Source organism: Anabas testudineus, chromosome 18 (genome assembly GCF_900324465.2).
Source record: "Anabas testudineus chromosome 18, fAnaTes1.2, whole genome shotgun sequence".
Taxonomy (NCBI): Eukaryota; Metazoa; Chordata; class Actinopteri; order Anabantiformes; family Anabantidae; genus Anabas; species Anabas testudineus.
Window position 1 is genome coordinate 12,429,162 of NC_046627.1, and position 26,539 is coordinate 12,455,700.

At 36.5% G+C, this 26,539-nt stretch overlaps 2 protein-coding genes across 9 annotated transcripts; both read right to left on the reverse strand.

The window, feature by feature from the left end:
* Positions 1-5,361: 5,361 nt before the first annotated feature.
* Positions 5,362-14,088, reverse strand: LOC113168505 (V-set domain-containing T-cell activation inhibitor 1-like). Of its 4 annotated transcripts, none has more exons than XM_026369564.2 (8): positions 13,994-14,088; positions 13,728-13,908; positions 10,266-10,346; positions 9,017-9,367; positions 8,334-8,678; positions 7,978-8,031; positions 6,962-7,060; positions 5,362-6,673 (listed from the first exon to the last, which is right to left on the reverse strand). In XM_026369564.2, exons 3-7 carry the CDS (start codon positions 10,339-10,341, stop codon positions 6,972-6,974), a joined length of 915 nt encoding a protein of 304 aa, XP_026225349.1. In that variant the 5' UTR covers positions 10,342-10,346; positions 13,728-13,908; positions 13,994-14,088; the 3' UTR covers positions 5,362-6,673; positions 6,962-6,971. The 4 variants fall into 4 exon arrangements, with proteins under 4 accessions (XP_026225349.1, XP_026225348.1, XP_026225346.1 ...); XM_026369563.2 differs by adding an exon at positions 13,500-13,539 and having other exon boundaries at positions 5,362-7,060; XM_026369561.2 differs by having other exon boundaries at positions 5,362-7,060.
* A 1,370-nt stretch (positions 14,089-15,458) lies between these two features.
* Positions 15,459-24,904, reverse strand: LOC113168502 (V-set domain-containing T-cell activation inhibitor 1-like). Of its 5 annotated transcripts, none has more exons than XM_026369554.1 (8): positions 24,730-24,904; positions 22,995-23,089; positions 18,265-18,615; positions 17,601-17,945; positions 17,220-17,273; positions 16,692-16,790; positions 16,104-16,216; positions 15,459-15,757 (listed from the first exon to the last, which is right to left on the reverse strand). In XM_026369554.1, the coding sequence occupies exons 3-7, from the start codon at positions 18,512-18,514 to the stop codon at positions 16,125-16,127; spliced, it is 840 nt and encodes a 279-aa protein (XP_026225339.1). In that variant the 5' UTR covers positions 18,515-18,615; positions 22,995-23,089; positions 24,730-24,904; the 3' UTR covers positions 15,459-15,757; positions 16,104-16,124. The 5 variants fall into 5 exon arrangements, with proteins under 5 accessions (XP_026225339.1, XP_026225341.1, XP_026225340.1 ...); XM_026369556.1 differs by having other exon boundaries at positions 24,811-24,896; XM_026369555.1 differs by lacking the exons at positions 22,995-23,089; positions 24,730-24,904 and adding exons at positions 19,462-19,530; positions 21,107-21,336.
* Between the last annotated feature and the right edge of the window lie 1,635 nt (positions 24,905-26,539).

Here is a 26,539-nt window from a genome sequence, read left to right on the forward strand (position 1 = left end):
TTGGGTTCCTAAGTCACTGTGCTTGTTGGTTTATTTAAATATACTAAAACACACAAACATATGACCAGAGGTCTGTGGTTTCTCTGTGTTTCAGCTGGTGCTGTGATCCTGGAGAGTCCTGCTCGTCCTGCAAGAGAGGGAGACGAAGTGACTTTTCGTTGTTTATACAAAGAAAAATATGCAACTTATTCAACATCACAGTTCAGAGCTACCTTCTTTAAAGACGGCGTGTTCGTCGGGACCAACACTGAAGGAAAGATGTTCTTTCCGTCAGTGTCTGTTTAACGAAGGTTCCTACAAGTGTCAACACCCCACAAAAGGAGAGTCATCAGAGAGTCGGCTGACTGTGACAGGTGATGTTCTGATTAGGACAAACAGTAGATGTGTGATCATCAGAGCCTTTCAGTAAACTTCAGAGGAAAATAATAAATCAAGTTTAGGTATTTGTCTTAAAATATGTAACTCAGAGCAAATTTGAACACGTGAATTAACTTCTTCAAATACTTGAAGTGTCCTGAAGATGTTTACTGCATTTTAGTCTCCACTTGTTTACACCTATGAGTTTATACTATAAGAAACGCTCTCAGTTGTGACACTGAGAGGAAGTTAGTGTCCAGAAAAAGCACATCGCATGTCAACACATCACAAAATAGCTGTGATTCTTGTGCAGAAGTGTGAAAGTAACAGATATCTTTGATTCTATTTCTTAATTATTTTTTTGCCATAATTGTAACATTTAAAAAATTGTAAAACAAACCTGGACTAGAGTACTTGTTTTCTTCCTCACAGTCTGCTCTGAGCCTAAAAGTGTCCGGAACACTCCTCCTCCACCTCCTCTGTCTTTTAAGATGGTGTTTATCATCCTGCTGCTCCTCCTGTACGCTGTCATTGTAATCGTGTTTATTTTTAAATACCAAAGTTGGGCTCGAGGTAAGAACACCCCTGAAAAACGAATGACAAAATTATATATTGAGCTCTTTATTGATATTTCTATTGACCTTCTGTGAATTATCAGGGTCAACATCATGTCAGGTAGAGAAAGTGAACAAAGATGTCAACATACAAGCATTCAGCAGACTGTAAATCAATTTAGTCTTTGTAGTTGTGTTACTTCTTACTTCATCTGTTGTCATTAACTACAAATGCCATCTTTATACTGCCATCTAGTGACAATTCCAGGTTTTTACAAATTGGCACTTCGTGAAAGGTTTGGTGGACTTAAAGAAGCTGTAAACCAAAATATACTGTGATAAAATATGAAATAAAATGACAGGAATTGAGGTTTATTTTGTTTAATACTTGTCAGGTCCAAGTCTGAAATTCCAAATGAGATCAAAAGTAAAACACCAAGACACCATTTACTTTCCCTGCTGTGCTCGTTGTTTGGAAAATGAATGAAGATTGTATATAACTGTAAATACTCCACTGAGAAAACATTTTCTATTTTTTTCTGTTCTACAGCTCAAAGAGCTTTTAGTCCTCTCAGATCAGAATGATGGATGGTGTTTTGTGATTGGACGAAGAAAAAGAAGAAGGACGAGGAGAAAGAAAAAGCCACAATCTGTTTTGTTTTTATCATTTTTACATTTTATATTACATTACAGTATTTTTATTATCTCATGCAAATGTGTGATGCTTAAGCTGAAGTAATTTTTACATGGTTCCCACTAATCATTCAATGGGCTGAAGCATGCAACTGAAAACTTGTTACAGTGGCAAGAAAAGTGAATCCTTTGGGATTTCATGGTTTTCTGCTTGAATTGGTCATAAAATGTGCTCGGATCTTCATCTAACTCACAATAATACAAAAACACAGTCTGTTGAAAATAATAGTACACAAACATTATATGTTTTCATGTTTTTATTGAACGTAACCATTCACAGTGCAGGGTGGAAAAAATATGTGAACCCCTAGCCTAATGACTTCTCCAAGCGTTAATTGGAGCCAGAAGTGATCCAACCTTGAGTCCAGTCAGTGTGATGATATTTGATGTGTTGCTGAAAGCTGTCCTGCCCTTTAAAAACACACAACAGTTTTGGGTTTACTATTGCAGCACTGTTGCTACTCTCCCAAGGCGTGGTCGTACTGTAAAGATGACTGCAAGAGCACAGCGCAGAATGCTGAATGAGGTAAAGAAGAATCCTAGAGTGTCAGCTAAAGACTTACAGAAATCTCTGGCACATGCCAACATTTTTGTTGACACATCTACAATAAGAAAAACATCAAACAAGAATGGAATACATGGGAGGACACCACGGAGGAAGCCATTGCTGTCCAAAAAAAATATTGCAGCACGTTTGAAGTTTGCAAAAGAGCACCTGGATGTTCCACAGCACTACTGGCAAAATATTCTGTGGACAGATGAAACCAAAATTGAGTTGTTAAAAAACACACAACACTATGTGTGGAGAAAAAAAGGCACAGCACACCAACATCAAAACCTCATCCCCACTGTAAAACATGGCAGAGGGAGCATCATGGTTTGGGGCTGCTTTGCTGCCTCAGGGCCTGCACGGATTGTTGTCAAAATGAATTCCAGAGTTTATCAAGACATTTTGCAGGAAAACGTAAGACCACCTGTCTGCAAACTGAAGCTCCACAGAGGATGGTTGATGCAACAGGACAATGACCCAAAGCTTACAAGTAATTCAACAAAAGAATAGCTTCAACAGAACAAAATACACCTTCTGGAGCAGCCCAGTCAGAGTCCTGAACTCAACCTGATTGAAATGCTGTGGCATGACTTTAAGAGAGTGATTCACACCAGACATCCGAAGAATATTGCTGCACTGAAACAGTTTTGTGAAGAGGTCCAAAATGACTCCAGATCGTTGTGCAGGTCTGATCTGCAACTACAGGAAAAGTTTGGTTGAGGTTATGCTGCCAAAGAAGGGTCAACCAGTTATTAAGTCCAAAGGTTCACATACTTTTTCCACCCTGCACTGTGAATGTTTACATGTTATGTTCAATAAAAACATGAAAACAAATAATGTTTGTGTACTATTATTTTCAGCAGACTCTGTTTTTGTATTGTCGTCAATAAGCCTGATGAGGTATATGTTATATTATCTGCATACCACACAACACAGAACATTGTTTTCTACGTTCCTCTCTTTCATCAGATCTTTTATTGCCTTACTTTCATTGTTATATTTGCTACATTGCTGTATTTTTTTTAATAATCGTTCTTTGTGAAATCTGATTGATTCTGATAGATGTGCAATAATCAAATTAATAAACATTTAACCACATTTCAAAATATGTTTTTATTTATAGTTACTGTGGGTGGAGGTGGCACAAAAAAGAATGTTCACCAGTCAAGTTTAATGGTAGACTCTCCCATAACTGTAACATCTATAGACATACAATGAGCAGACACATCATTAAATCCACACACCTACAGAAAATTTAAAGTTTGTCATGATCAGTAATCGACATGTGTCAGAGCACAGGATACAGCACAGTTTGCAGGGCTGTGTAGCTGCAAATAGGTAGAAAATAAAAATGACCACATCGCTGCACAATTGTTTCCATAAACACAAACAATGCACAGACTTTACTCTCCAGGAGTGTGTCTGAGGCACAGTCAAAGACACATGCCTTGTGTCATGGTACTGAACAGGAAACAGTCGCAGTAGTCTGCTCGATTATTATGGACATATTTGTTTCCAGATATATTACTGGTGTCAGACACCTGGAGAGGAAATATGAATATGCTGCAATATAAACTAAAACAACCACAAAAATCTAAATAACACAAATATACAGCGCCTCCAGCTACTTGGCAGTATGAGTACACTTTCTTCATCACCACTCTTGGCTGTAGCAGCTGGAGGTAAATGGGTTAGGGTTAGCTGGAGGCTCGTACGCTGACACAACCCTCAGAACAATCAGAGTTTGTGTTTGTGTGTTATGGTTCATTTGTGGAAAAATAAGTACTTTAAAACAATATCTATCCATCCATCTATCTATATAGTATAGTAACAATAATAATAATTTGTTGTGACTTATTGTTAAATCATTTTCAATTAGGTTGATTTATGTGGTGCCAAATCCCAAATAACAGAAGACAGATTAAGACATTGGACAATGTCAGTATAAGACCTTACAGAATTATTTGGGAAACATATACAACTTTATAAAATTATTTAGAAAACCCCATAAAATACACATGACAGAGGAAAGAAATCTCCCTTTTCACATGGTTTTTCATTCAGTCAGAGATCATGAGTGTCTTATGTTTGAATATTAAAATATGCTTTGAAAAGCACAAAACAAAAAGGTACATTGTAACATATGTTACATATGTCATACACATTATTATTAAAAACATGTAGAATTGCAGACACCAAATGATAAATTCTTGTTTTTTCCACTTCTTTGACCATTCAATTATCCTTATGAATAAAACATCTGGCACCTAAAACAGTTGACATTAAAAGTATTTTAATCTCAGAAAGTAAAAGTAATGTCAGATTCTGTTGTTGAAACTGTGTTTACAACATGGGTACATATCTAATTATAATGAACAAGAAATACCGAAGCAGAACACAACATTAAAAATTTGTAAGATAATGATATAATTGTACACGTTAGATGACCATTAGTATTATTAATATAAACAACTAATAAATGCAGAGGTATTATTATGGATGAAGCAGTTGTTTAACATAAAGGGTCAAAATCAATTCCTTATTAGATCTATTTTTTTTTATTAAGTGTTACTTTTGTCATTTTATTCCTACTAAAGGTTTTACTTGCTGTTTACAGCACGGAGGGTTTCACCCCAAATCCAGCACCCTGAGACTGTACGCTAAGCGGAAGGAGGGAGGCCGAGGATTAGTGAGCGTCAAAGCCACTATACAGGATGGAACAAATAAACTCCATAAATGCATCAGGAAGATGGCCCCAACTGATGGCGTGATTAGCGAATACCTCAGGCAGCAGGCTCCAGAGGAGCAAGGGAAGGAAAAAGAGGAACCCTCATGTCCTCAAGGACAAACCCCTGCACGGTATGTACCACTGGCAGATAGAAGAAGTGGCTGATGTTGATAAATCCTAACTGTGGCTGGACAAAGCTGGACTGAAAGACAGCACAGAGGCACTAATCCTAGCAGCACAGGAGCAGGCTCTGAGTACAAAATCGATAGAGGCTGGGATCTACCATACCAGGCAGGACCCCAGGTGCAGGCTGTGCAAAGATGCCCCTGAAACAATCCAGCACATAACAGCGGGATGCAAGATGCTAGCAGGCAGGGCATACATGGAACACCATGACTGAGTGGCCGGCATAGTGTACAGGAACATCTGTGCCGAGTACAGGCTGGAAGTCAAAATGGGACACACCCCCAAAGGTGGTTGAGAATGACAGAGCTAAGATCCTGTGGGACTGACAAACTGGTAATGGCCAACCAACCCAACATATCAGTGGTGGACAAAAAGGAGAACATGGCTGTAGTGATAGATGTAGCAATCCCAAGTGATAGGACATCAACATCAGGAAGAAGGCGCATGAGAAGATGGAGAAGTACCAAGGGCTGAAAGAAGAGCTGGAAAAGATGTGGAAGGTGAAGGCCCAAGTGGTACCTGTGGTGACAGGAACACTGGGGGCTGTAACTCCCAAACTGGGAAAATGGCTCCAGCAGATCCCAGGAACAACATCTGAGATCTCTGTCCAGAAGAGTGCAGTCCTAGGAACAGCTAGAATACTGCGCAGGATTCTCAAGCTCCCAGGCCTCTGGTAGAGGACCCAAGCTTGAAGGAATAAGACCGCTCCAAGGAAGGGGCAAGTGGGGAATTTTTTTTTTATCTTTGTAACAAGCATACAAAAACATCAATACATATATATATTTTAAGGCCTCGACATTACCCGTTGGATCGTGGTCAAATTGTTACTTGTGGAGACATAACAATATAAAGTGTAACAGCAATACTGTTTCAGTCCACCAGTGTGTTCAGTGTACACTTGCAATAAATTCATATAAAAATAAGGATAGCCAGATCCTTTACAGTGTTTCACAGGAAGTTGGATAGCATCCTACTTAAACTGGTTATTATAGACAACAGTAATGAGAACAGATTGAATCAGTATAGCTGGTTGTATGATCATATACAACACAGATATAATAAAAAGCATAAAAGAAAGTCAGTAACATCTTTAAAACTTATGCTTCGCACAATATCAGGTTAGCATCAGAAAAAGTAGTAGTGTTTGTAATAATGTAAAAAAAAAACAAATGAAACGATTTACTAACTCAACATTTGAACAGTCATTTGTGAATATTGACAGTAAATTCATCATCATTAGTGATCCTGTATTGGTTAATGCTGTTTTTGCTTCAATGAAGGAATGAATTGTTCACACAACAACAGATGTTTGTCCTCGCTTCAAATACAGACAAGAAATTAAAGGACAAATTAGTCAGAGAACCTCCTTGTTACTATTTTGGTTTTAAAACACTTCTTAATAATAGTGTTTTGAAGAAAATCTGATGTTTCTGCTTTAATATTTTACAGATATGTGTGTATTCCTGTCTTTGTTATAAGACATATACTCAACTACTGCTGTTGTCAGTGTTGTTCATACATCCAGGTTGAGAAGTTGAGCTCTCTTAACATTGTTACTCAGATTACAGTCCATGTTTGGCCTGTCAGGTCTCCTCCTGTCACATCCTTCACCGGAACCAACATAACATAAAACTGGTTATATTCATGTCCGTCTAAACTACCTTTTCTGTTGATGGTTTAGTTCAAACTTTTATATTATATTGACAAACTTTGGAATTTGCTGAGACCATAATAATTTCATTTAACATGTTTTTTCATTTTATGATTTAAAATGTGGATTTCATGTGTTTAGTAATAAGGAACAAATATAACACAATAATATATATATTTTTTTAAATCAATATTTGATTTGCTGCCAAATTTTAAAAAACTGCTAAAAATTATGTCACTTACTTGAATATTTTCAGAAAACAAAACCAACGAGTGCAGCTACAAGGCAAACAGCCACGTTTCCAATCAGAGCTCCAATGGAGTCAGCGAACAGGGGATCAGCTGAAATGACAGAACACAAACAGAGAGATACAAAGAAGACAAGAAAATTGTTCTGTAAGAAATCATATGTTTATTCCCACTATGTTCCAAACATGTTTCTTGTGTAACAAACTGTATATGTTTGTTTTATTCTTATTTTACTGATAAACTGAGTTCCTCTCCTCTCTCCTTTCTCCTGTATCAATGCAAATGCCACCATTGCATGTCATTAACTTTGTGTCTTCTCTCTCCTGTAGTTGTGGTTCCTCCTCTCTGTCTCCCTCTCTCTGTACTTTTCTGCAGGTATCCTCGGCCTGGAGCTGTACATCTCCAGAATCCAGTTCATCTGCCCAATGTTTTTGCTGCTTGTTGTTGTTTTTGTTGCCTGCTGTTCTTTTCTCTCTTCTCTTCCCACTCACCCCAACCGGTCGAGGCAGATGGCCGCCCACTATGAGCCTGGTTCTGCTGGAGGTTTCTTCCTCTAAAGGGAGTTTTTCCTCTCCACTGTTGCCTAAAGCTTGCTCAAATGGGATTGTTGGGTTTTCTCTATAATTATTTGTATAAATATTTTCTGTAAGGTCTTAAACCTTACACTGTAAAGTGCCTTGAGATAACTTCTGTTGTAAATTGGCGCTATACAAATAAAATTGAATTGAATTGAATTGAATTTTATGTTGCAGACATAACGTGTTTGTAAATGAAGTAGGATCACAGGTCTGCCCTGGCTATACTGCTGAAGGTTCACCTCACAGATGCTATGATTAAGAACGTTAAATGTTACTGAGATCATTTTCAATTAGGTTGATTTATGTGGTCCTAAAACACAAATAACAGAAGACAGCTAAAGACATTTGGCAATGTCAGTTTAAGACCTTACAGAATTATGTAGAGAACGTATACAACTATATAGAGTCATTTAGAAAACCCTCAAAAATTACCTTCAGCATTTGTCTGCTGTTCGTCTTCATGTTGCTTCCTTTCTTTGGTTACGTCTGTTACATAAGTCATACCCATTATTATTAAAAACATGTAGAATTGTAGACACAAAATTATAAATTCTTGTTATTTCCACTTCTTTCAACATGCAATTATCTTTATGATTAAAACATCAGCCGCCTTAAACAGTTTCAAAGTGTTTTAATGTCAGATTGAGTTGTTTAAATTGTTTCAGTGATGATTTTTAATGTCAGTATTTAGAGTGTAAAAAGGCTACTGTGAGAATCTGATAAAGGTTTGTTACTATGATTATCAACAGAATATAATCACTGTACATTAGTGGAGTTTAAATACTTACCAAGAGTCACTTTAGTGCATTTTATATTGTCTCTGTCCAGTTTAATACAGCAACAGTAATCTCCTTTATCTGTTTCCTTCACTCCAGAGAGTTTGAGTGAGACGTTGTTTTTCTTGAATTCTTCAATGGACACAGATGTTCTGTCTTTATAATCATCAACCTGAGTAGAACCTCGTCTGTCTTGAACAGTGTAAATCTCCTCATCATCTTTGTTCCACTCCAGTATATGATCGTCCAAACTGATATTGAACGTTGAAACACATGGAAGAATCACATCACTGCCGACCACAGCTTCTACTGGTTTATGTTCTATAAAGCTGTCTGGAGGAACAAAACCATCATGACCTGTAAGAAAGAAAACAAATAAAATTTAATTTAGACAAGTAGAAAAAATATTTAGATTATATTCTCGAGCAAAATGTTAATAACCAGTTAACACAACTCTGTTACATCACATCTGTTTAGAACCAGGAACATTTTATTAATATTTATTAGCACTAACAAAAACCTTTTTTATCACTGACAAAAAAAAAAAAATCCTGCTTGAAAAAAAACTATTATTCAATTATCAAAATAGTTGATGATTAATGTACTTACACTATCCAAACTTGAGTAGAATAAACCACTTAGATATATTTCAAATAAACCTCTGATATTAAAAAAAAGTCATACGTCTGACTTACCAACAGTGAGTTCAATAACAACTTCCTGGTGGATTGAGGGAAGGTAACATCTGTATTTCCCTGTATCAGATGGAGTCACTCTGGAGACTTTTAAAGAGACATTTCCATTGATCAGCTGATCGACAAACAGACTGGAGCGATTATTATAGGATGGAATTTGTTCCTCATATAGAAAACGTCCATCTTCATGAGTATGGACAGAGCCTCTAATACATGGGAGCAGATCAGGTCTGGTCCACTCTATTCTCATGGATTCAGCACTGATGGGAGGTTCAAGACGACACTGTAGAATGACATCATCAGCAGCTGAGACTGTGATTTTCTCAGTTGAACATTTCAGTGTATTGTGTCCTACAAGAACAAAGAAAAACATCAAATAAAACACAGATACATATCAAATTATTATGAACAACAAATATTGAAGTAGAATACAACATAAAAAATTGGAAAGATAATGATATAATTGCACACTTTAGACGATCATAAGTTTATTAATATAAACAACTAATAAATGCAGATGTATTATTATGGATGGAGCAGTTTTCAATACATAAAGGCTTAAAATCAGTTCCTTATTAGATCTATTGTTTTAGAAAGTGTTACCTTTATCATTTTATTACTGCTAAAGGTTTAACTTGCTGTTTACAGCACACCGAGGAAATTATGTAATAAATCAAGAGAAATCACTTTGTTAGTTTTGGTCCTTACAGTGAATAGAACAACTTTTGTTCTGAGTTTTTGAGAAGCCTGGTTTAATGAGCTTAAAATAATCTGTGGTGAAAAATTATACAGCATTAGCTTATTTAATCATTAGAGACTATAACTTCCTGTTTTCTCTAGGAGCTGTCTGATGCAGTTATTCCTGTTGGAGGAAACACTAGACTGAAACTTTTCTGTTTCTCTGCTCTGATATTCATGTAAAGAGAATCAGCAGCAGACTGTTGCTGGAGGTTCTGTCTCACAGGACCACAGCTCGACTGAAACAAGACAAATCCAAAATGTCTCTGTCTCTATGTAGCTACTGTATTCCTGCTCTGCTCTGTGCTGAGCTGTAATATTTTTAATATTCCCATATTCATCCCTCTGACTGCGGACAGAAGACTTTTACTGGACTAATAGTTTCCATGAAAGTCATATCGGTAAAAAAAACACTTAGAAAACAGACTGATACAGATGGAGTGAAAGGGTTTTAGTCAAAGCTGGCTGGAAATAATAAAGTGCAGATCAGTAAAAAGAAAGAATAACCTACCTGTTAGAGCCGCAGGGAGAGTTGACAACAGTAATATTAAAGTCACTTTTGTTGGACAAATCAAAACTTGGACCATTGTACCTGATAGAAAATAGATTAAACATGGTTAATTTGTGTTTCGATCCGCTATAAATATAACGTTAAATATGAGAAACCACAGGATGCTGCTGCCATCAATAAGACACAAAATGAAAGTCGTAATCATTTCCTCTGCCTCCTTCGCAGCACTGGGCTCACAGCCAAATGTCCTCAAACTATATTAACCCTGCTGCGGTTTGTTTCTTTGTGACATCTTTCATTGTATTTTATTTTCTTATTTATATTGTTTTTGTGTAGATAAACTTACACCCTCTCAGATCATGTTGTTCCAGAGAGATTTTATCTTTCTGGAACAAAATGATCTCAGGTCCTTCAAGGTCTGCAGCACCATGCTGAGGATGTTTTATGAGTCTGTGGTTCCAGTGTCATCTTCTATGCTGTGGTCTGCTGGGGCAGCAACATGAAGGTGTCAGACACTAACAGACTAAACAAACTGATTAGGAGGGCTGGCTCTGTTCTGGGGTGGAGCTGGACCCTCTACATGTTGTAGCTGAAAGGAGGATGCTGTCCAAACTCCTCTCAATCCTTGACAATCCCTCCCACCCACTGCACAGTGTGTTGACTGGACAGATGAGCACGTTCAGCCAAAGACTGATCAACATTAAGTTCTCCACAGAGAACCACAGGAGATCCTCTCTACCTGTGGCCATCACGCTCTACTTCCTTCCCTTTCTGTAAACGGTGGGGGAAGTGAAACTTTCTGTCATATATATTTCTGTCATTCAACCCTTGTCACAAGTGTGTGTGCGTGTGTGTGCGTGTGTGTGTGTGTGTGTGTGTGTGTGTGTGTGTGTGTGGGGGGGGGGGGGGGACGAGGCAGGGATGACCGAAAACTGGATTTCTTCATATGAAAGTACACAAAAAAGGGAACTAAGGGGGTGTCAACAGACATTACAAAAACTAAGACAAACTAACATAAAACTGCCAATGTGGCAGGGAACAAAGTAGCAAAACAAGAAGTACAAAAGAAAACCACTGCTCAATGGCAGGCAGACAACTCACAGAAACAGGTAATGAAAGTCCAAAAGTTCACAGAGTCCAGAGGATCCAGGGGGGAAGAAAACAGAGCTGATGAGAATGGCTAGGAACAGGACTGGTAGCAGGAGCAGGGTTGATAGCAGGCTGGGACAGTAGCGGGTACAGTAGCAGGCAAGTAGCAGGCAAGTAGCAGGCAGGGGAATGAGGACGATCTGAAAGAGGGGAGAGGACTGAGGAGAGTTTTTGTAGGGAGAGGGGAACACAGGTAAAGGCTGTATACAGAAAGGGACAGAGTAGACTCTACTTCCTGAGGAAGCTCAGGTCCTTTAATGTGTGCAACAAGATGCTGCAGATCTTCTACCAGTCTGTTATTCTTTGCTGTCGTCTGCTGGGGCAGCAGCATCAGAGCCAGCGACACTAAGAAACTGAATAAGCTGATCAGGAAAGCTGGCTCTGTGCTGGGGGCTCCTCTGGAACCTTTAGAGCAGGTGGTGGAGAGGAGGATGCTGCACAAACTGCTGAGCATCATGGAGAACAGCTCACATCCTCTCCACAGCCTGCTTATCAAACAGCAGAGCAGTTTTAGTCAGAGACTTCTCCAGCTCTGCTGTGACAAGGAACGGTTCAGGAAGTCATTTGTGCCAACAGCCATCAGCCTGTACAATGACTCCCTGACATAGAGTCAGTGTCCACGCTGATGGTTTAACAATGTGTAACTAAGTCACTTTACATTCAAGTCCTACAGTGTGTTTTGTTGGTATTACTGTCTATACTGTGTGTCATTCTTATACTGTGTCTCGTGTATTGTTGTGTAGATTATGTTACTCAATGTTCAAATGTTTTGTGTGTTTCCCCTTGGGGATCAATAAAGTATCTATCTATCAATGTGCAATGAATGACTGGGAGAGCAGGTAGAGAAGTGGCTGGTAGGTGGAGACCAGAGGGAGAAAGGAGGAAAACCCACAGATGGGCAGGCGCCAGGCTGAAACGGTGACAACCCTAGACTATAAATATTCTATCTATTTTACAGATCTATATATCTAATCTCATCCATCGCACATATTCTGTACATGAATTTTCCATATTGATTTTATTGTGTATTTGTGTTGATGTGGATCTTTCCTGGTTGTGGTTTCCTTTCTTTCTGTCTTTGTTGAAATCAACTGTAATGAGGCAAAACAATTTCCCTCTGGGATTAATAAAGTTTTTTTTCAATCTTGAATCCCTCTGCTGATTATTTGTGTGTTATTTACAACTACAAAAGTTATTTTCATATAGTTTTTATATTATTAAAATATTGTTCATATTATGCTTTTTTTTTCACTAATGTTGTTCCTGGATTTTGCTCTTTGAAACATCCTGGTCTCTGTTTTTCAAACATACCAGTGTCACCATGGTGACACTAACCTGAACAAAATAATTCTTCATAAAGTAAAACTCTGATATTTAAACCAGGATTTGTAAAATTGGTAACATTCTGTCTTCTACACGACTTCATCCAGACTTGATTATAATAAAGTTCTGTTTTTAGGCCTGAGACATGTCTCCATCTTAATCCAGAAAATTAAATAATGACATTAATAAACTCAGAGTAAGCTGTGAGATTTTTCATTTTAAAATCAGAGGGCCAGCTCTTTTTTAATGCACAAATCAAACATGAACAATTTAACTTGTACAACTAACTTTAACTAACTTAAAGTTAAAATTAAATACATAGTTCTAGTGCACAGAGAGTGAAGTTAGAGTCTTAACAGGATCGTTATCTTCAATAGCTCTGAATTAAGTACTGTATGGTAGATAATTAAGTTACTAGAACACAGACTGGGAGATACTGCTGTATATTAATTAATCTGTGTGGAAGCAGCTTGTGGATTTGCACCAAAAACACAGGAGCTCAAAATAGTTTCATAACGGGAGGAACTGTTGCAGTAAAAGGCATTAAGGTCTGTATGTGAACTTTCAAAACCTGAATATCATATAATCTCATATCAGCAAAGTAAACTACATTAAGCACAATACGGTCACTTTATTGAACCAGCACCAGCAACACCTTTCTAAAAGAAACACCTATAATAATAATGTGTTCATGTGTTCAAGTGTGTGCAATGCAACAAAACGTTCTGCACAATAGCTCCAACAATCTAGTTTCAATGTTACCTAATGGTGACAGTAGTCTTCTTATGATAAGTATGTTGTTCTGCCAAAAGAAGTAAATTAAAATAAGTCAGTGTTTTCTACATATACAGTTATTGGACAGTCCACAAAACATTGGGTTCTTAAATCACTGTGCTTGTTGGTTTATTTAAATATACTAAAACACACAAACATATGACCAGAGGCAGAACCACTATTGCAACAACACATCATCAGTAGGGTAAAACTAACCTGTCTCACGGTCTAAACCCAGCTCACGTTCCCTATTAGTGGGTGAACAATCCAACGCTTGGTGAATTCTGCTTCACAATGATAGAAAGAGGGAAGGATCAAAAAGCGACGACGCTATGAACGCAAGCCAGTTATCCCTGTTTCTCTGTGTCTGATGTGATCCTGGAGAGTCCTGCTCGTCCTGCAGGAGAAGGAGACGAAGTGACGCTTCTTTGCTCATATAAGGAAATATATGCAATGTATTCAACGTCACAGTTCAGAGCTACCTTCTTTAAAGACGGCGTCTTCATCGGGACCAACCCTGAAGGAAAGATGTTGTTTCCGTCAGTGTCTAAGTTTAACGAAGGTTCCTACAAGTGTCAACACCCCACAAAAGGAGAGTCACGTGGTGGTGGTGTTTATCATCCTGCTGCTCCTCCTGTACGCTGTCATTGTTTAATCGTGTTTATATTTAAATACCAAAGATGGGCTCGAGATAAGACACCTCTGAAAAAAACTAATGACAAAATAATATATTGAGCTCTTTATTGATGTTTCTTTTGACCTTCTGTGACAAATCAGGGTCAACATCATGTCAGGTAGATAACACAGATATCAACATACAAGCATTCAGCAGACTGTAAATACATTAAGTCTGTGTAGTTGTGTTAATTCTCACTTCATCTGTTGTCATTAACTACAAATACCATCTTTATACTGCCACCTAGTGACAATTCTAGGTGTTTACAAATTGGCACTTTGTAAAAGGTTTGGTGGACTTAAAGAAGCTGTAAACCAAAATATACTGTGATAAAATATTAAATAAAATGACAGGAACTGAGGTTTATTTTGTTTAATACTTGTCAGGTCCAAGTCTGAAATTCCAAATGAGATCAAAAGTAAAACACCAAGACAGAAAACCACTGATTTGCTTGAGATAGTGTCTCCGATTACATCATAAATTATATGGATAAAATAAAAACAAAAAACAGTGTTGAGTACATTGTTATATGATTAGATTGACTCAACACCCTCCAAAGACAAGAGATCATGTAGGCCCACCTTCAGTACAGTGTACTATAGATTTATGATGATGAAAAGGTGCAGTTCAGCCAGACGGTAGGGTCAACTGTGGTAACATCATTTACCCTTTTCACTGCTGTGCTCGTTGTTTAAAACAGTTTGGAAAATGAATAAAAAATTTTATATAACTGTAAATACTCCACTGAGAAAACATTTTCTATTTTTTTCTCTTCTGCAGCTCAAAGAGCTTTTAGTCCTCTCCGATTAGAATGATGGATGGTGTTTTGTGATTGGAATAAGAAAAAGAAGAACAACGAGGAGAAAGAAAAAGCTGCAATCTGTTTTGTTTTTATTATTTTTAGGGTTTGTATTACCCAACAGTATTTTTATCATCTCATGCAAATATAATGTGTGATGCTTATGCTGGAGTAACGTTTTTACATGGTTCCTACTAATCATTCGACAAGCTGAAGGATGCAACTGAAAACTTATTCCTGCATCAGGCAAATTGTGTTTAAATATTGTAAATAAGTCTGATGATATATGTTATATTATCTGCATACCACACAACACAAAACATTGCTTTCTACTTTCCTCCCTTTCATCAGATCTTTTATTGCCTTACTTTCATTATTATATTTGCTTCATCAATGTATTTTTTTATAATCTTTCTATTTGAAACCTGATTGATTCTGATACATTTGCAATAATCAAATTAATAAATTATGTTATGGTACTGAACGAGAAACAGTCGCAGTAGTCTGCTTGACTATTAAGGACATACTTGTTTCCAGATGTATTACTGGTGTCATCTGAAGAAGAGATATAAAATGCTGCAATATAAACTAAAACAACCACAAAAATCAAAATAACACAAATATACAGCGCCTCCAGCTACTTGGCAGTAGGGTGCGCCCTCCTTATCACCACTCTTGGCTGTAGCGGCTGGAGGTGAATCCCAACCCAAGGTGGGGATTAGGTACTGATCTGTGTAGTGATGCTGTAGTGGTTGGTGCTAGTTTTGCTTACTGTAAATAAAGGAATAAAGGGATCACACAACAACAGAGGATTTGTCCTCACTTCAGCTACAGACAAGAAGTTAAAGGACAAAATAGTCAGAGAACAACCTTGTTGTTATTTTGTTTTAAAAACTGTTTTGGAGGAAATCACCATGAAAACACAATTCTCTACTTACATTTTGTAATATTGTAGTTAAATACAATATTACAATCTTCATTCACACATTGAAGATTTCACTGTTAGTTAAAACTAGTTTCTATTTGATAGAAAATATTTCACTCAGATGTTTCTGCTTTAATACTTTACAGATATCTGATTGTATTCCTTTCTTTTTTTATAAGACATATACTCAACCACTGCTGTTGTCAGTGTTGTTCACACATCCAGGTTGAGAAGTTGAGCTCTCTTAACATTCGTCCCCAGATTACCATCCACGTTTGTCCTGTCAGGTCTCCTCCTGTCACATCCTGCGCATGAACCAACATAACACAAAACTGGTTATTTTCATCATGTCCGTCCAAACTGCCTTTTCTGTTGATGGTTAAGTTCAGATGAACTAAACCAAAGGTCTGTGTCACTTAAACAGAAACTTTCAACACAAAGAAAGAACAAAACATTCACAAAAACTATTCTTCCACTGGATAATTACTGCAGTGATTAATGTTTCAACACGATGCTGCGGACCACGTCCAGTGAGTGGTTCAGGAAGCAGCAGACATCATTTTCACACAGATAGTTCACCAGTTTTAATCTTTGAGATTTGCTGAGACCGTGATAAATTTATTTAACATGTTCTTTCATTTTGTGATTTAAAATGTGGATTTAATGTGTTTAGGAATGACAAAACAAATACAACAATAATCAACAGATTCCCCTTTTCGTTTAATCATTATTTGATTTGTTAGCAAATGTTATAGAACTTTTAAAAATGATGCGACTTACTTCGATATTTCCACAAAACAAAACCAACAAGTGCAGCTAAAAGGCAAACAGCAACGATTCCAACCAAAGCTTCAATGGAGTCAGTGAACAGGGGATCAGCTGAAATGACACAAAAACACAAACATGGAGAGAAACAAAGGAGACAAGAAAATAGTTTCAGTTCTGTGAGAAATCATATGTTTATTCCCACTATGTTCAAAACATGTTTCTTGTGTAACAGACCATATATGTTTGTTTTATTCTTCTTTCAAAAGTTCATTATAGACATAGATTGTCAAATGTAATGACGTAGGATCACAGTTCTGCTCCGGCTGCACTGCTAAAAGTTCACCTCACAGACGCTATGGTTAAGAAGATAAATGTTACTGAGATCATCGGAATTATGTAGGAAACATACAAGTATATAAAATTATTAAAAAAAAACAAAAATCACCTGGTATTTTCTATCCAGTCAGAGACCATGACTGTGCTGTGCTCAAAAATAAAAATATGCTTTGAATAGCACAAAACGAATCATTTTAATTTTACCTCCAGCATTTCTCTGCTGTTTGTCTTCAGGTTGCTTCTTTTCTTTATTCACCTCTGTAAAATAGTTAAGTTATGTTAAGTCATACAGATCATTATTAAAACATGTAGAATTACAGACACAAAATTATGAAGTCATGTTATTTCCACCTCTTTGAACATTCAATTATCTTTATGATTAAAACATCAGCCGCCTTAAACAGTTTCAAAGTGTTTTAATGTCAGATTGAGTTGTTGAAACTGTTTCAGTGATGATTTTTAATGTCAGTATTTAGAGAGTAAAGAAGCTGCTGTGAGAATCTGATGAAGGTTTGTTACTATGATTATCAACATAGTTTATAATAGAATATAATCACTGTAAATAAGCAGACTTTAAATACTTACCAAGAGTCACTTTAGTGCATTTTATATTGTCTCTGTCCAGTTTAATACAGCAACAGTAATCTCCTTTGTCTGTTTCCTTCACTCCAGAGAGTTTGAGTGAGACGTTGTTTTTCTTGAGTTCTTCAACGGAGACAGATGTTCTGTATTTATAATCATCAACCTGAGTAGAACCTCGTCCATCTTGAACAGTGTAAATCTCTTCATCGTCTTTGTTCCACTCCAGTATATGATCGTCCACACTGATATTGAACGTTGAAACACAAGGAAGAATAACGTCACTGCCGACCACAGCTTCTACTGGTTTATGTTCCATAAAACTGTCTGGAGGAACAAAACCATCATGACCTGTAAGAAAGAACACTAATTAAATATAATATAGACAAGTAGAAAAATATTCAGATTTTTTTCTTAAGCAGAAATAGTAATAACCTGTTAACACAACTCATCTGTTTTAACTTAAAGAGTTTGTCAGGTTCCTTAATTAAACATATTCACTGTAAATAAAACCAGCAACATTTTATTAGTATTTATTAGCATTAATAAAAACTTTTCTATTACTCAAAAAAATCCTGCTTGAAAAAAAACTTTATTCATTAGTTCCATCAAACCACCTAGATACAGTTTATCTCAAATAACCCTCTTATTTTAAAACAGTCTGATTTACCAACACTGAGTTCGATAACAGCTTCCTGGTGGATTGAGGGAAGGTAACATCTGTATTTCCCTGTATCAGATGGAGTCACTCTGGAGACTTTCAAGGAGACATTTCCATTGATCAGCTGATCGACAAACAGACTGGAGCGATTATTATAGACTGGATTTTGTTCCTCATATAGAAAACGTCCATCTTTATGAGTATGAACTGAGGCTCTAATACATGGGAGCAGATCAGGTCTGGTCCACTCTATTCTCATGGATTCAGCACTGATGGGAGGTTCAAGACGACACTGTAGAATGACATCATCAGCAGCTGAGACTGTGATTTTCTCAGTTGAACATTTCAGTGTATTGTTTCCTACAAGAACAAAGAAAAAGAAAAAAAAAACATCAACTAAAGCACGGATACATATCTAATTATAGTGAACAACAAACACTGAAGCAAAACAGCATAAAAAATTGAGACCCTCTCATCTCATCTTCATTTAATCTCTTTTATCAGTCTTTTCATTAAAACTGCTGACGATTATTTCAATGTATTTTAATATTTCCACTAAGAGTGATGGTATTAAAGTTTCACTTATGCTTCAGGACAGTCTGTAGGATGATGACTCTGATGCAGAAATATGAGAGCTAATGGTGCCAGTCAGCATTCGCATTTTATTCACATTGCTTGCAGTTCTTCTAGTATCCAGACCAACACGTTCTCAGGCTAAACCATTATGAATTCTAAGTACTGTGCAGATCAGACTGAACAGATAAAGCTCTAATTTTATTTTGCACAATTGCCTGTGTGTAAACTGCAGAGTCGGTGAACGTCCCTTCATGTGCATCATCGCTGAAGCTGCGAGCAAAGAGTTGTTGCTGCAGCGCTTCTTGTTCAATGAGAACCACCCTCAATCACATCCGTGAAGTGTTTTTGTTCGTTCAAACCTGCCTAATAGTCTTAGCTGCAATAATTATATAAAGATTTTGAATCACAGTTTTTACTAAGGGAGCAATTGGAAATTGTTCCTGCAAAGAAGTTCAGAGACAGAACCTTTGGATGAGGCTGCATGTGCAGCTAGTGTTTAAAGATTCTTTGGGTCTAGATGATTTCTAAGTGACGATAGAACCAGAAGATCCACTTATGTGTGAATTTGTCAGGTAACTTGATGCAAAGAGATAAAAAAATGACAAAATATACTTAAGTCAAAACACTTACACAGCACCAGGTAGAGTGAAGACACTGCCATTCTTCTGCAATGCCGTGTATCTAGTCCAGGCTCAGTGTCTGTGTTGTGGGAAATTGTGTCAACCCAACTTAAATAAAAATATGTATCCTGACATGACATGACATGACGAGCTGACGTGTCTTGAAGGAGAAGCCAAATGTCATTAGACTGTTTAATAAATAAGAAGATCAGGCTGTAGAAATGTACTCTCATACTTAGGGTGTTACTGAAACAGTTACACTCCTTCCTATACGCAGCCCTGATTTCTACTAACATCTCACACTACCTCGGATGCTCGTTGTCTTCATCAAATAAAAAAAATAGGTCATCAAGTCAAAGTTGTGCTGCTACCACAGGTTTAGGGTGCTTTCACACTTTAACATGTTTGCTTTGGTCCGAATCAGTTGAAGAGTTAGTAAACTTGTAGAAATGTCTCCTTGGTTTGGTTTCATTTCACACACAGAAATATCTGAGCGTACCAAAACACATCACTTCAAACTACGAGAGAACTTGCATTTACCACTTCAAGCAGATCCTACAGTTTGAAAATGAAGCACAGTTTCGCCTGAAAATGAATATATTGATGCACTGGAGCCACCGAAGGCGCAAATCAAGACAATACAGTAGGAAGAGTGCATTGATCTTATTGAACTGTGAGGTGTTCATCAGCCAAAGATCCATCAGGTATGTATACTAAATTAAATCATTAAAATTTTGAAAGTTACAAAAAGTCAATTAGTTGTTCCGTATGCAACACAATAATGTTTTATTAAGTAATTAGTTTTGTACTAATCAACAAGTCTTATTCAAATGTACATTCTCAGCATTTTAAATAAACTGCCAGCGAAGAGTTGAGATGAGATGTTTTTTTGATAAAAAACACAAATTCTGTCTTGATACAAGAGCATTTGGACTTGATTGCTGTGCGTTACACAATTACTGAGGTACAGAGTGAGGAATTTGTTGACAGAGACTGAACAAGTAGTAGTAGTGGGTGGTCATGAGGAGGGGCATGCACAGCAAGAATATAGTGACATCAGAAATGCAATGTGTAGCTACTTGTCTAGAGTGTGAAAAGCCTCAGACAATAGCTAGTGTTATACTGTGAATATATATATACATATATACTTATATATTGGCCCGATTTCTCCCTTTCAATTCAGTCACGTGCAAGTCTAAGGGTGTTTGTTGTTAAGACTGGGAACCTGTTGTTATGTCAAAACTGTAACTGAAGATATCAGTAAACACATTTTCACTAGTCACAATTCCAATTACTTTGCTCTGATATTCAGACTGTTGCTGGAGGTTCTGTTCCACAGAACCACAGTTCGACTGAAACAAGACACACTCAAAATGTCTTTGTATCTATGTAATGTATTCCTGCTCCCACTAATATTTTTAATATTCCGATATTCATCTCCCCTAACTGCAGCTTTAGAAGACAAACTGTCCTCCACAGGCTGCAGACAGCAGACATTTACTGCACTAATGGTTTGCATGAAAGTCATATCGGATGTTGTTGTTTCCAACAGAGACAATTAGAAAACAGGCTGATAGTGTTGAAGTGAAAGGGTTTTAGTCAAAGCTGGCTCAAAATAATAAAGTGCACATCAGTAAAAAGAAAGAATAACCTACCTGTTAGAGTCACAGGGAGAGTTGACAACAGTAACATTAAAGTCACTGTTGTTGGACAAATACAAAACTTGGACCATTGTACCTGTTATAAAATAGATTAAACGTGGTTCATTAGTGTCTTTGATCCGTTATAAATATAATGGTAAGTATAAGAAGTGACAAGCAGCTGCTGGTTTACTTTCTTTTTTCAGTTGGTAGAGCAGTCGTCTATAAACCCACCGACACTTGACACCGACCTCAAAGTTTCTCCGTCATCTAATGCAGCTGTCCAAACAACTTCCCGACAGGGATACCGAAAGTATTTAAAAAAAAATTCAATCTGAGAATAGATCCCAGTTTCCAGGAGGAAAGCACCGTGAGACAGTTGAACTACAGGTCATTACAGGTCACCACAGAATCTGGAGTTATGATACCAAATCCCACAATAAACAACAAATCAATAATTATTAGATTTAGATTTATAGTACCTAGGCTGCTATAATTTTGTTGTATTCTGTACAATGACAATAAAGGCTTCTGATTCTGAACACAGACATGAAGTAAAAATCAAACAAGAAAAGTAACTAACTCTACTGTGCTTGATTTTTTTTGTTGTGTTTTAACTTATTCCTTAAAAAGCCAAACAGCAGTTTATTTACAGTCTTAGCTGCAGCAAACTGAGCAGGAAACATGAGATAGGTCAGGGTACAAGGTCACCAATTAACCTTAATGATGACTTTGAACTGTGGACTTTTTCTATCAATATGTTTAGTTTTTATGTTGTTGGTTTTTTGTAATATTTACATTTTTATGCATTAACACCACCAGGTGTTGTTTACATATGTTGTTGATAATGGGTGTACATTAGTTAGTACTGTTTTACATGACTGTATTATATTCAGAAGTGTTTCTATATCCATCATACTCATCTCTCTGCTGATTATTCTTGTGCGTTAATGACATCTACAACTTTTATGTTTATCTTTTTAAATATCGTTCAAGGGTTCCAGCTCTCAGTGTCTGCATAACGAGCTTATGAGATAAAAAATGAAATACTGACATTAACAAACTCAGAGTAAGCTGTGACATTTTTCACTTTAAAATCAGAGGGCCAGCTCTTTTTTGATGCACAAATCAAACAAATGAACAGTTTAACTCAGCACAAAAAATGCTTAAAGCAGTTCTTTCAAATTGAACACAAAACACAACTTTCAATGACTACTGTAGTCTCAAAAGTGTTCAACCCTTCATGACAAGCATCTTTTACTACTCATACTCAGTGAAACAAAATTTACTATAGTGACCTGCGGCAAACATGATTTAGAGCAAGGCATCAGCTTCTGGCAGCGTTCCTGATGAATCTTGGTCCATTTCTCATGCGTAATGGCCTCCAGTTCAATACTGCAACCACCGTCTTCAAATCCTAACAGATATTTTGAAGTGTAAATGATTTAAGTGAGATGACAGTGATGATCACTGTAGAATCTTGCAGGACAACCTCTGAACAAGGCCTTGGTGGACTTTGAGGTATGTTTGGGATCATTATTCTGTTGGTAGGTTCAATGACACACATGCTTCAGTTTACTCACAGACAACGTGATGTTTTCATCCAGGACGTCCTAGAACCTAAATTAATCAATCTTAGTTTTAGTGTTTAGTATGTTTGTTATTGACTGACACCTCAGTATTTTTAGGATTATGCATGTAGCCAATAATGAAACCATTTAGCCCCAGATATACAGTAAATAAAACTAAATAATTAAAAAAGTAAACACCTGGAAGTTGCTAACAACTTTTGCAAATTGTGGTAAATACAGTATCTCAATATCAAACAGCCTTCATTAAACCTACATATAAATATTTTATTTGCTACCAAATGTTATAAAACCATGGACTTTATGAGACTTACTTCTGATGTTTCCACAAAATAAAATCTGCTGCTGAACCCAAGGCAAGTAACCACGACACCAACCACAGCTCCAGGGTCAGGACGAATGGAGTCACCTGAAATGGTGTGACAAAACATAGGACTTATTATTACAGAGATAATGAAGAAACAAATCAAATGCTCCAGTTCTGTGATAAATCTGTCACAAACTGACAAATAGAATGAGGGAGACCAAGTACAAAACAAAAGGTTATTTATTAACAAAAGGGCAGCGGAAACAAGGAACTACCAAAAACTAACAAAGTAACAACGTAAAGAGACCCAAAACAACACGGTGTAAAAATACAAACAAAACCATAACCTGACATACTAAGTATCAACCTAAAAGTAACACAGGCATGAATACGAACTAGTAATCCAACTAAAACATACAAAAGTATCAACTAATCAATAAAAGCACCAAACTACGAACTATAAACTCACTTATAAGAAATACAAAGTCACTGCTTAAGGCAGGAAGACGCAAACAAACATACGAACCAAACAAAGCAACAACAAAAAACTACGTACTAATGCGGACAAAAAAAAACTAACAGACAAAGTAACAACTAAAAGACACTGCAATGGTAGGTAAAGACATAAACTCACAAACAAAAACAAGGTCCAACAAACTGAACTGCAGTCCAGGTGAAACAAACAGAGTCCAACAAAGAAACAAAGAAACAAAGAAACAAAGAAACAAAGAAACAAAGAAACAAAGAAACAAAAAAGGGGAGTAGATCCATGAGTAATGCAACAAACCAGCAATTAAACAGAGGACTGATGGGTGCTTATAAGGAGACAAAGACTAACAGGTGAAATGCATCAGTAATTATGAGTCAGGTGAGTGGAGGAAGAGGAAGCCCATATATGGGTGCTGTAGGAGAGTGAGCAACAAAACAAAAACAAAACCCACAGACAGGGACGAAGGGAGGAATCGTAATAAAAAATCACATGTTTATCCTCATTGTTTTTAAAGCAAAGCACATTTAATTTAACAAAAACATTTTATTCTTGTTGTTTATTACAGTTCTTTTAAGACATAATAGAGTTGTTTAATTTTATGAAGTGACAGATTTTGTTGTTTAAACTGTTTCAATTATGATTTTAATGTCAGTATTTAACTTATTACCTACTTATTAACATAGTATATAATATATAATTGTTCCTTCGTCATTTTATTACTGCTAAATGCTTTACTTGCAGTTTACAGCACACAGGGAGAATTAGTAAATAAATCAAGTATTGATAATAGAGAAAACACATACAATGAATAGAATTACTTTTGTTCTGAGTTTTTGAGAAGCCTGGTTTAATGAACTTAAAATAATCTGTGGTGAAACCAGTGAAAACCTATACAGCATTAGCTTATTTAATCATCAGAGACTATAACTTCTCTGGGAGCTGTGGTCCTGATGTCACTTCTCTATTCTCTGTTGTCTGACGCAGTTAATGCTGTTAGAGGAAAAACTAGATTGAAGCTTTTCTGTTTCTCTGCTCTGATATTCATGTCAAGAGAGTCAGCAGCAGACTGGTGCTGGAGATTCTGTACAACAGAACCACTGGACCGATCACCAGGACACATATTTATTTTCAGAGTCAGAGAAACAGCAAAGACACTTAGAGAACAGGCTGATACTGTTGGATTGAAGGGGTTTTAGTCAAAGCTGGCTCGAAATAATAAAGTGCAGATCAGTAAAAAGGAAGAATAACCTACCTGTTAGAACCACAGGGAGAGTTGGCAACAGTAACATTAAAGTCACTTTTATTAAACAAGTATAAACTTGAACCATTGTACCTGATAGAAAATAGATTAAACGTGGTTCATTTGTAATTCGATGTGTTCTAAATATAACGGAAAGTATAAGAAACGACAAGCAGCTGCTGCCATCAATATGTCAGCAAACAAAGTTTTACTTTTGGTTTCTAGGAGGTCACATGTTCCAATGTGAGAAGAGATTTTTTTCAAGTCTGACTCCAGTTTCCAGGAGCAAAGTACCGTAAGTCAGTTGAACTAGAGTTCACCACAGAATATGGAGTTATGATACTTATATTAAATCTTCTTTACTAACTCCCACAATTAACAACAAACGAACACAGATACAAAGTAAAAAGCAACAAGAAAAGAAACTCTTCACTCTAATGTGTTTTTTGTTGTTTTAAAATTTTCCATAAAAAGCCAAACAGCAGTTTATTTACAGTCTTAACTACAGAAAATTGAGTTGCAAACACACGTGAGATAGGACATTTAATTGAGCAAGAGGCAGAATACACGGTGACCAATTAACCTTTATTACCTTTACATAATGACTTTAAACTGTGGACTTCCAGGACAACCTCTGAACCAGGCATTGGTGAACTTTTGGAATTTACTCACAGACAGCATGATGTTTTCTTCCAGGATGTCCTGAAAACCTAAATGAATCAATCTTGCCTTCAGTGTTTAGTATGTTTCTTACTGATATAATGTAAATAATACTAAATAATTAAAAAAGTTAACACCTGCAAATTGGTAACAACTTTTACGGTTTCATTGTGGTAGATAAAGAACCTCAATATCAAACAGCCTGCATCAATACATAATAATAAATAATACAATTATTTCCTTTTTGAACCACCAGCAGCTACAAAGAGCCTGGTATAATTAGACTTCTAATATTCAGTCATTTCCTTCCATTGCTGATGACCACCTCCATTTATATTTTATGTCATTCAGACAAGATTTGTCTTCAGGCTTGCAAAAAAACTAAATTCACATCTAAACCACAGAGCTTTTTGATAAATGACTACTGTGTGAACAGATCCTAAATGTTTTTAATAGATTCATGCGAAAAATTGTTTAACAAAACATGTTAAATGATGTTAGGTTCAATGACTGTTAAAAAAAAATACATAAAAATATCCATCAAACAACAATCACAGTTTTATATGTGACATCACAGCCAGTTTTCAGTCACTGCTCCTATCAAAAGATAGGAGTAGTGGCAGTAGCAGCAGTAGTAGTATTACATTTTAATTAGTAAGTAATTTACAAGAAAGAAGTATAATCTGCCTCAAGTAAAATGAAACAAGACAACATTTAACTGATCTATAGTAAAAAGAAAAAAAGAAAAAAGGTAGCAGTTAGTAAAAGCTTACTGTACATTAATACGTGTTAAATACCTTTCATTGCACTTTCTGAGAATTATAAGACACTATGCAGAACTGTAAAGTTGAGTAATACTAAGAAGGTTCAGGTAGAGAGAAAATTCAGTGCACAGTGCAATTATAAACCCCTACATTTTACAATAATGCACAACCTACATTCACACATCAGACATTTTAACTTGTAAAAACCATAAAAGGTTTGTTTAGTTTTTGTGATGTTTTAATGGACACATCACCCCAAATGTAGCTGTCATACCTGTTTAGATTCAGTAAAGGTCTCCATTCCTTCATCAAAATTATATAAGATATACAAGCAATGTACAGTATGTAGTATTATTATTGCTGGCTGTTTTCCAAGTTGTCAGTGTTTGTTGTTTCTC

What these genes read in the sequence shown, in the direction of transcription:
- LOC113168505 (XM_026369564.2), bottom strand. Translation starts at nt 10,341, where the DNA reads ATGGTCCAAGTTTTGATTTGTCCAACAAAAGTGACTTTAATATTACTG. An exon ending in TCTCCCTGCGGCTCTAACAG is followed by an intron (nt 9,368 to 10,265) that starts GTAGGTTATTCT and finishes TTGTTCTTGTAG; the next exon opens with GACACAATACACTGAAATGT. An exon ending in ATGCACTAAAGTGACTCTTG is followed by an intron (nt 8,032 to 8,333) that starts GTAAGTATTTAA and finishes CTTATGTAACAG; the next exon opens with ACGTAACCAAAGAAAGGAAG.
- LOC113168502 (XM_026369552.1), bottom strand. Translation starts at nt 21,143, where the DNA reads ATGTTACTGTTGTCAACTCTCCCTGTGACTCTAACAG. An exon ending in ATGCACTAAAGTGACTCTTG is followed by an intron (nt 17,274 to 17,600) that starts GTAAGTATTTAA and finishes ACTATTTTACAG; the next exon opens with AGGTGAATAAAGAAAAGAAG. An exon ending in ACAGCAGAGAAATGCTGGAG is followed by an intron (nt 16,791 to 17,219) that starts GTAAAATTAAAA and finishes GTGTCATTTCAG; the next exon opens with CTGATCCCCTGTTCACTGAC.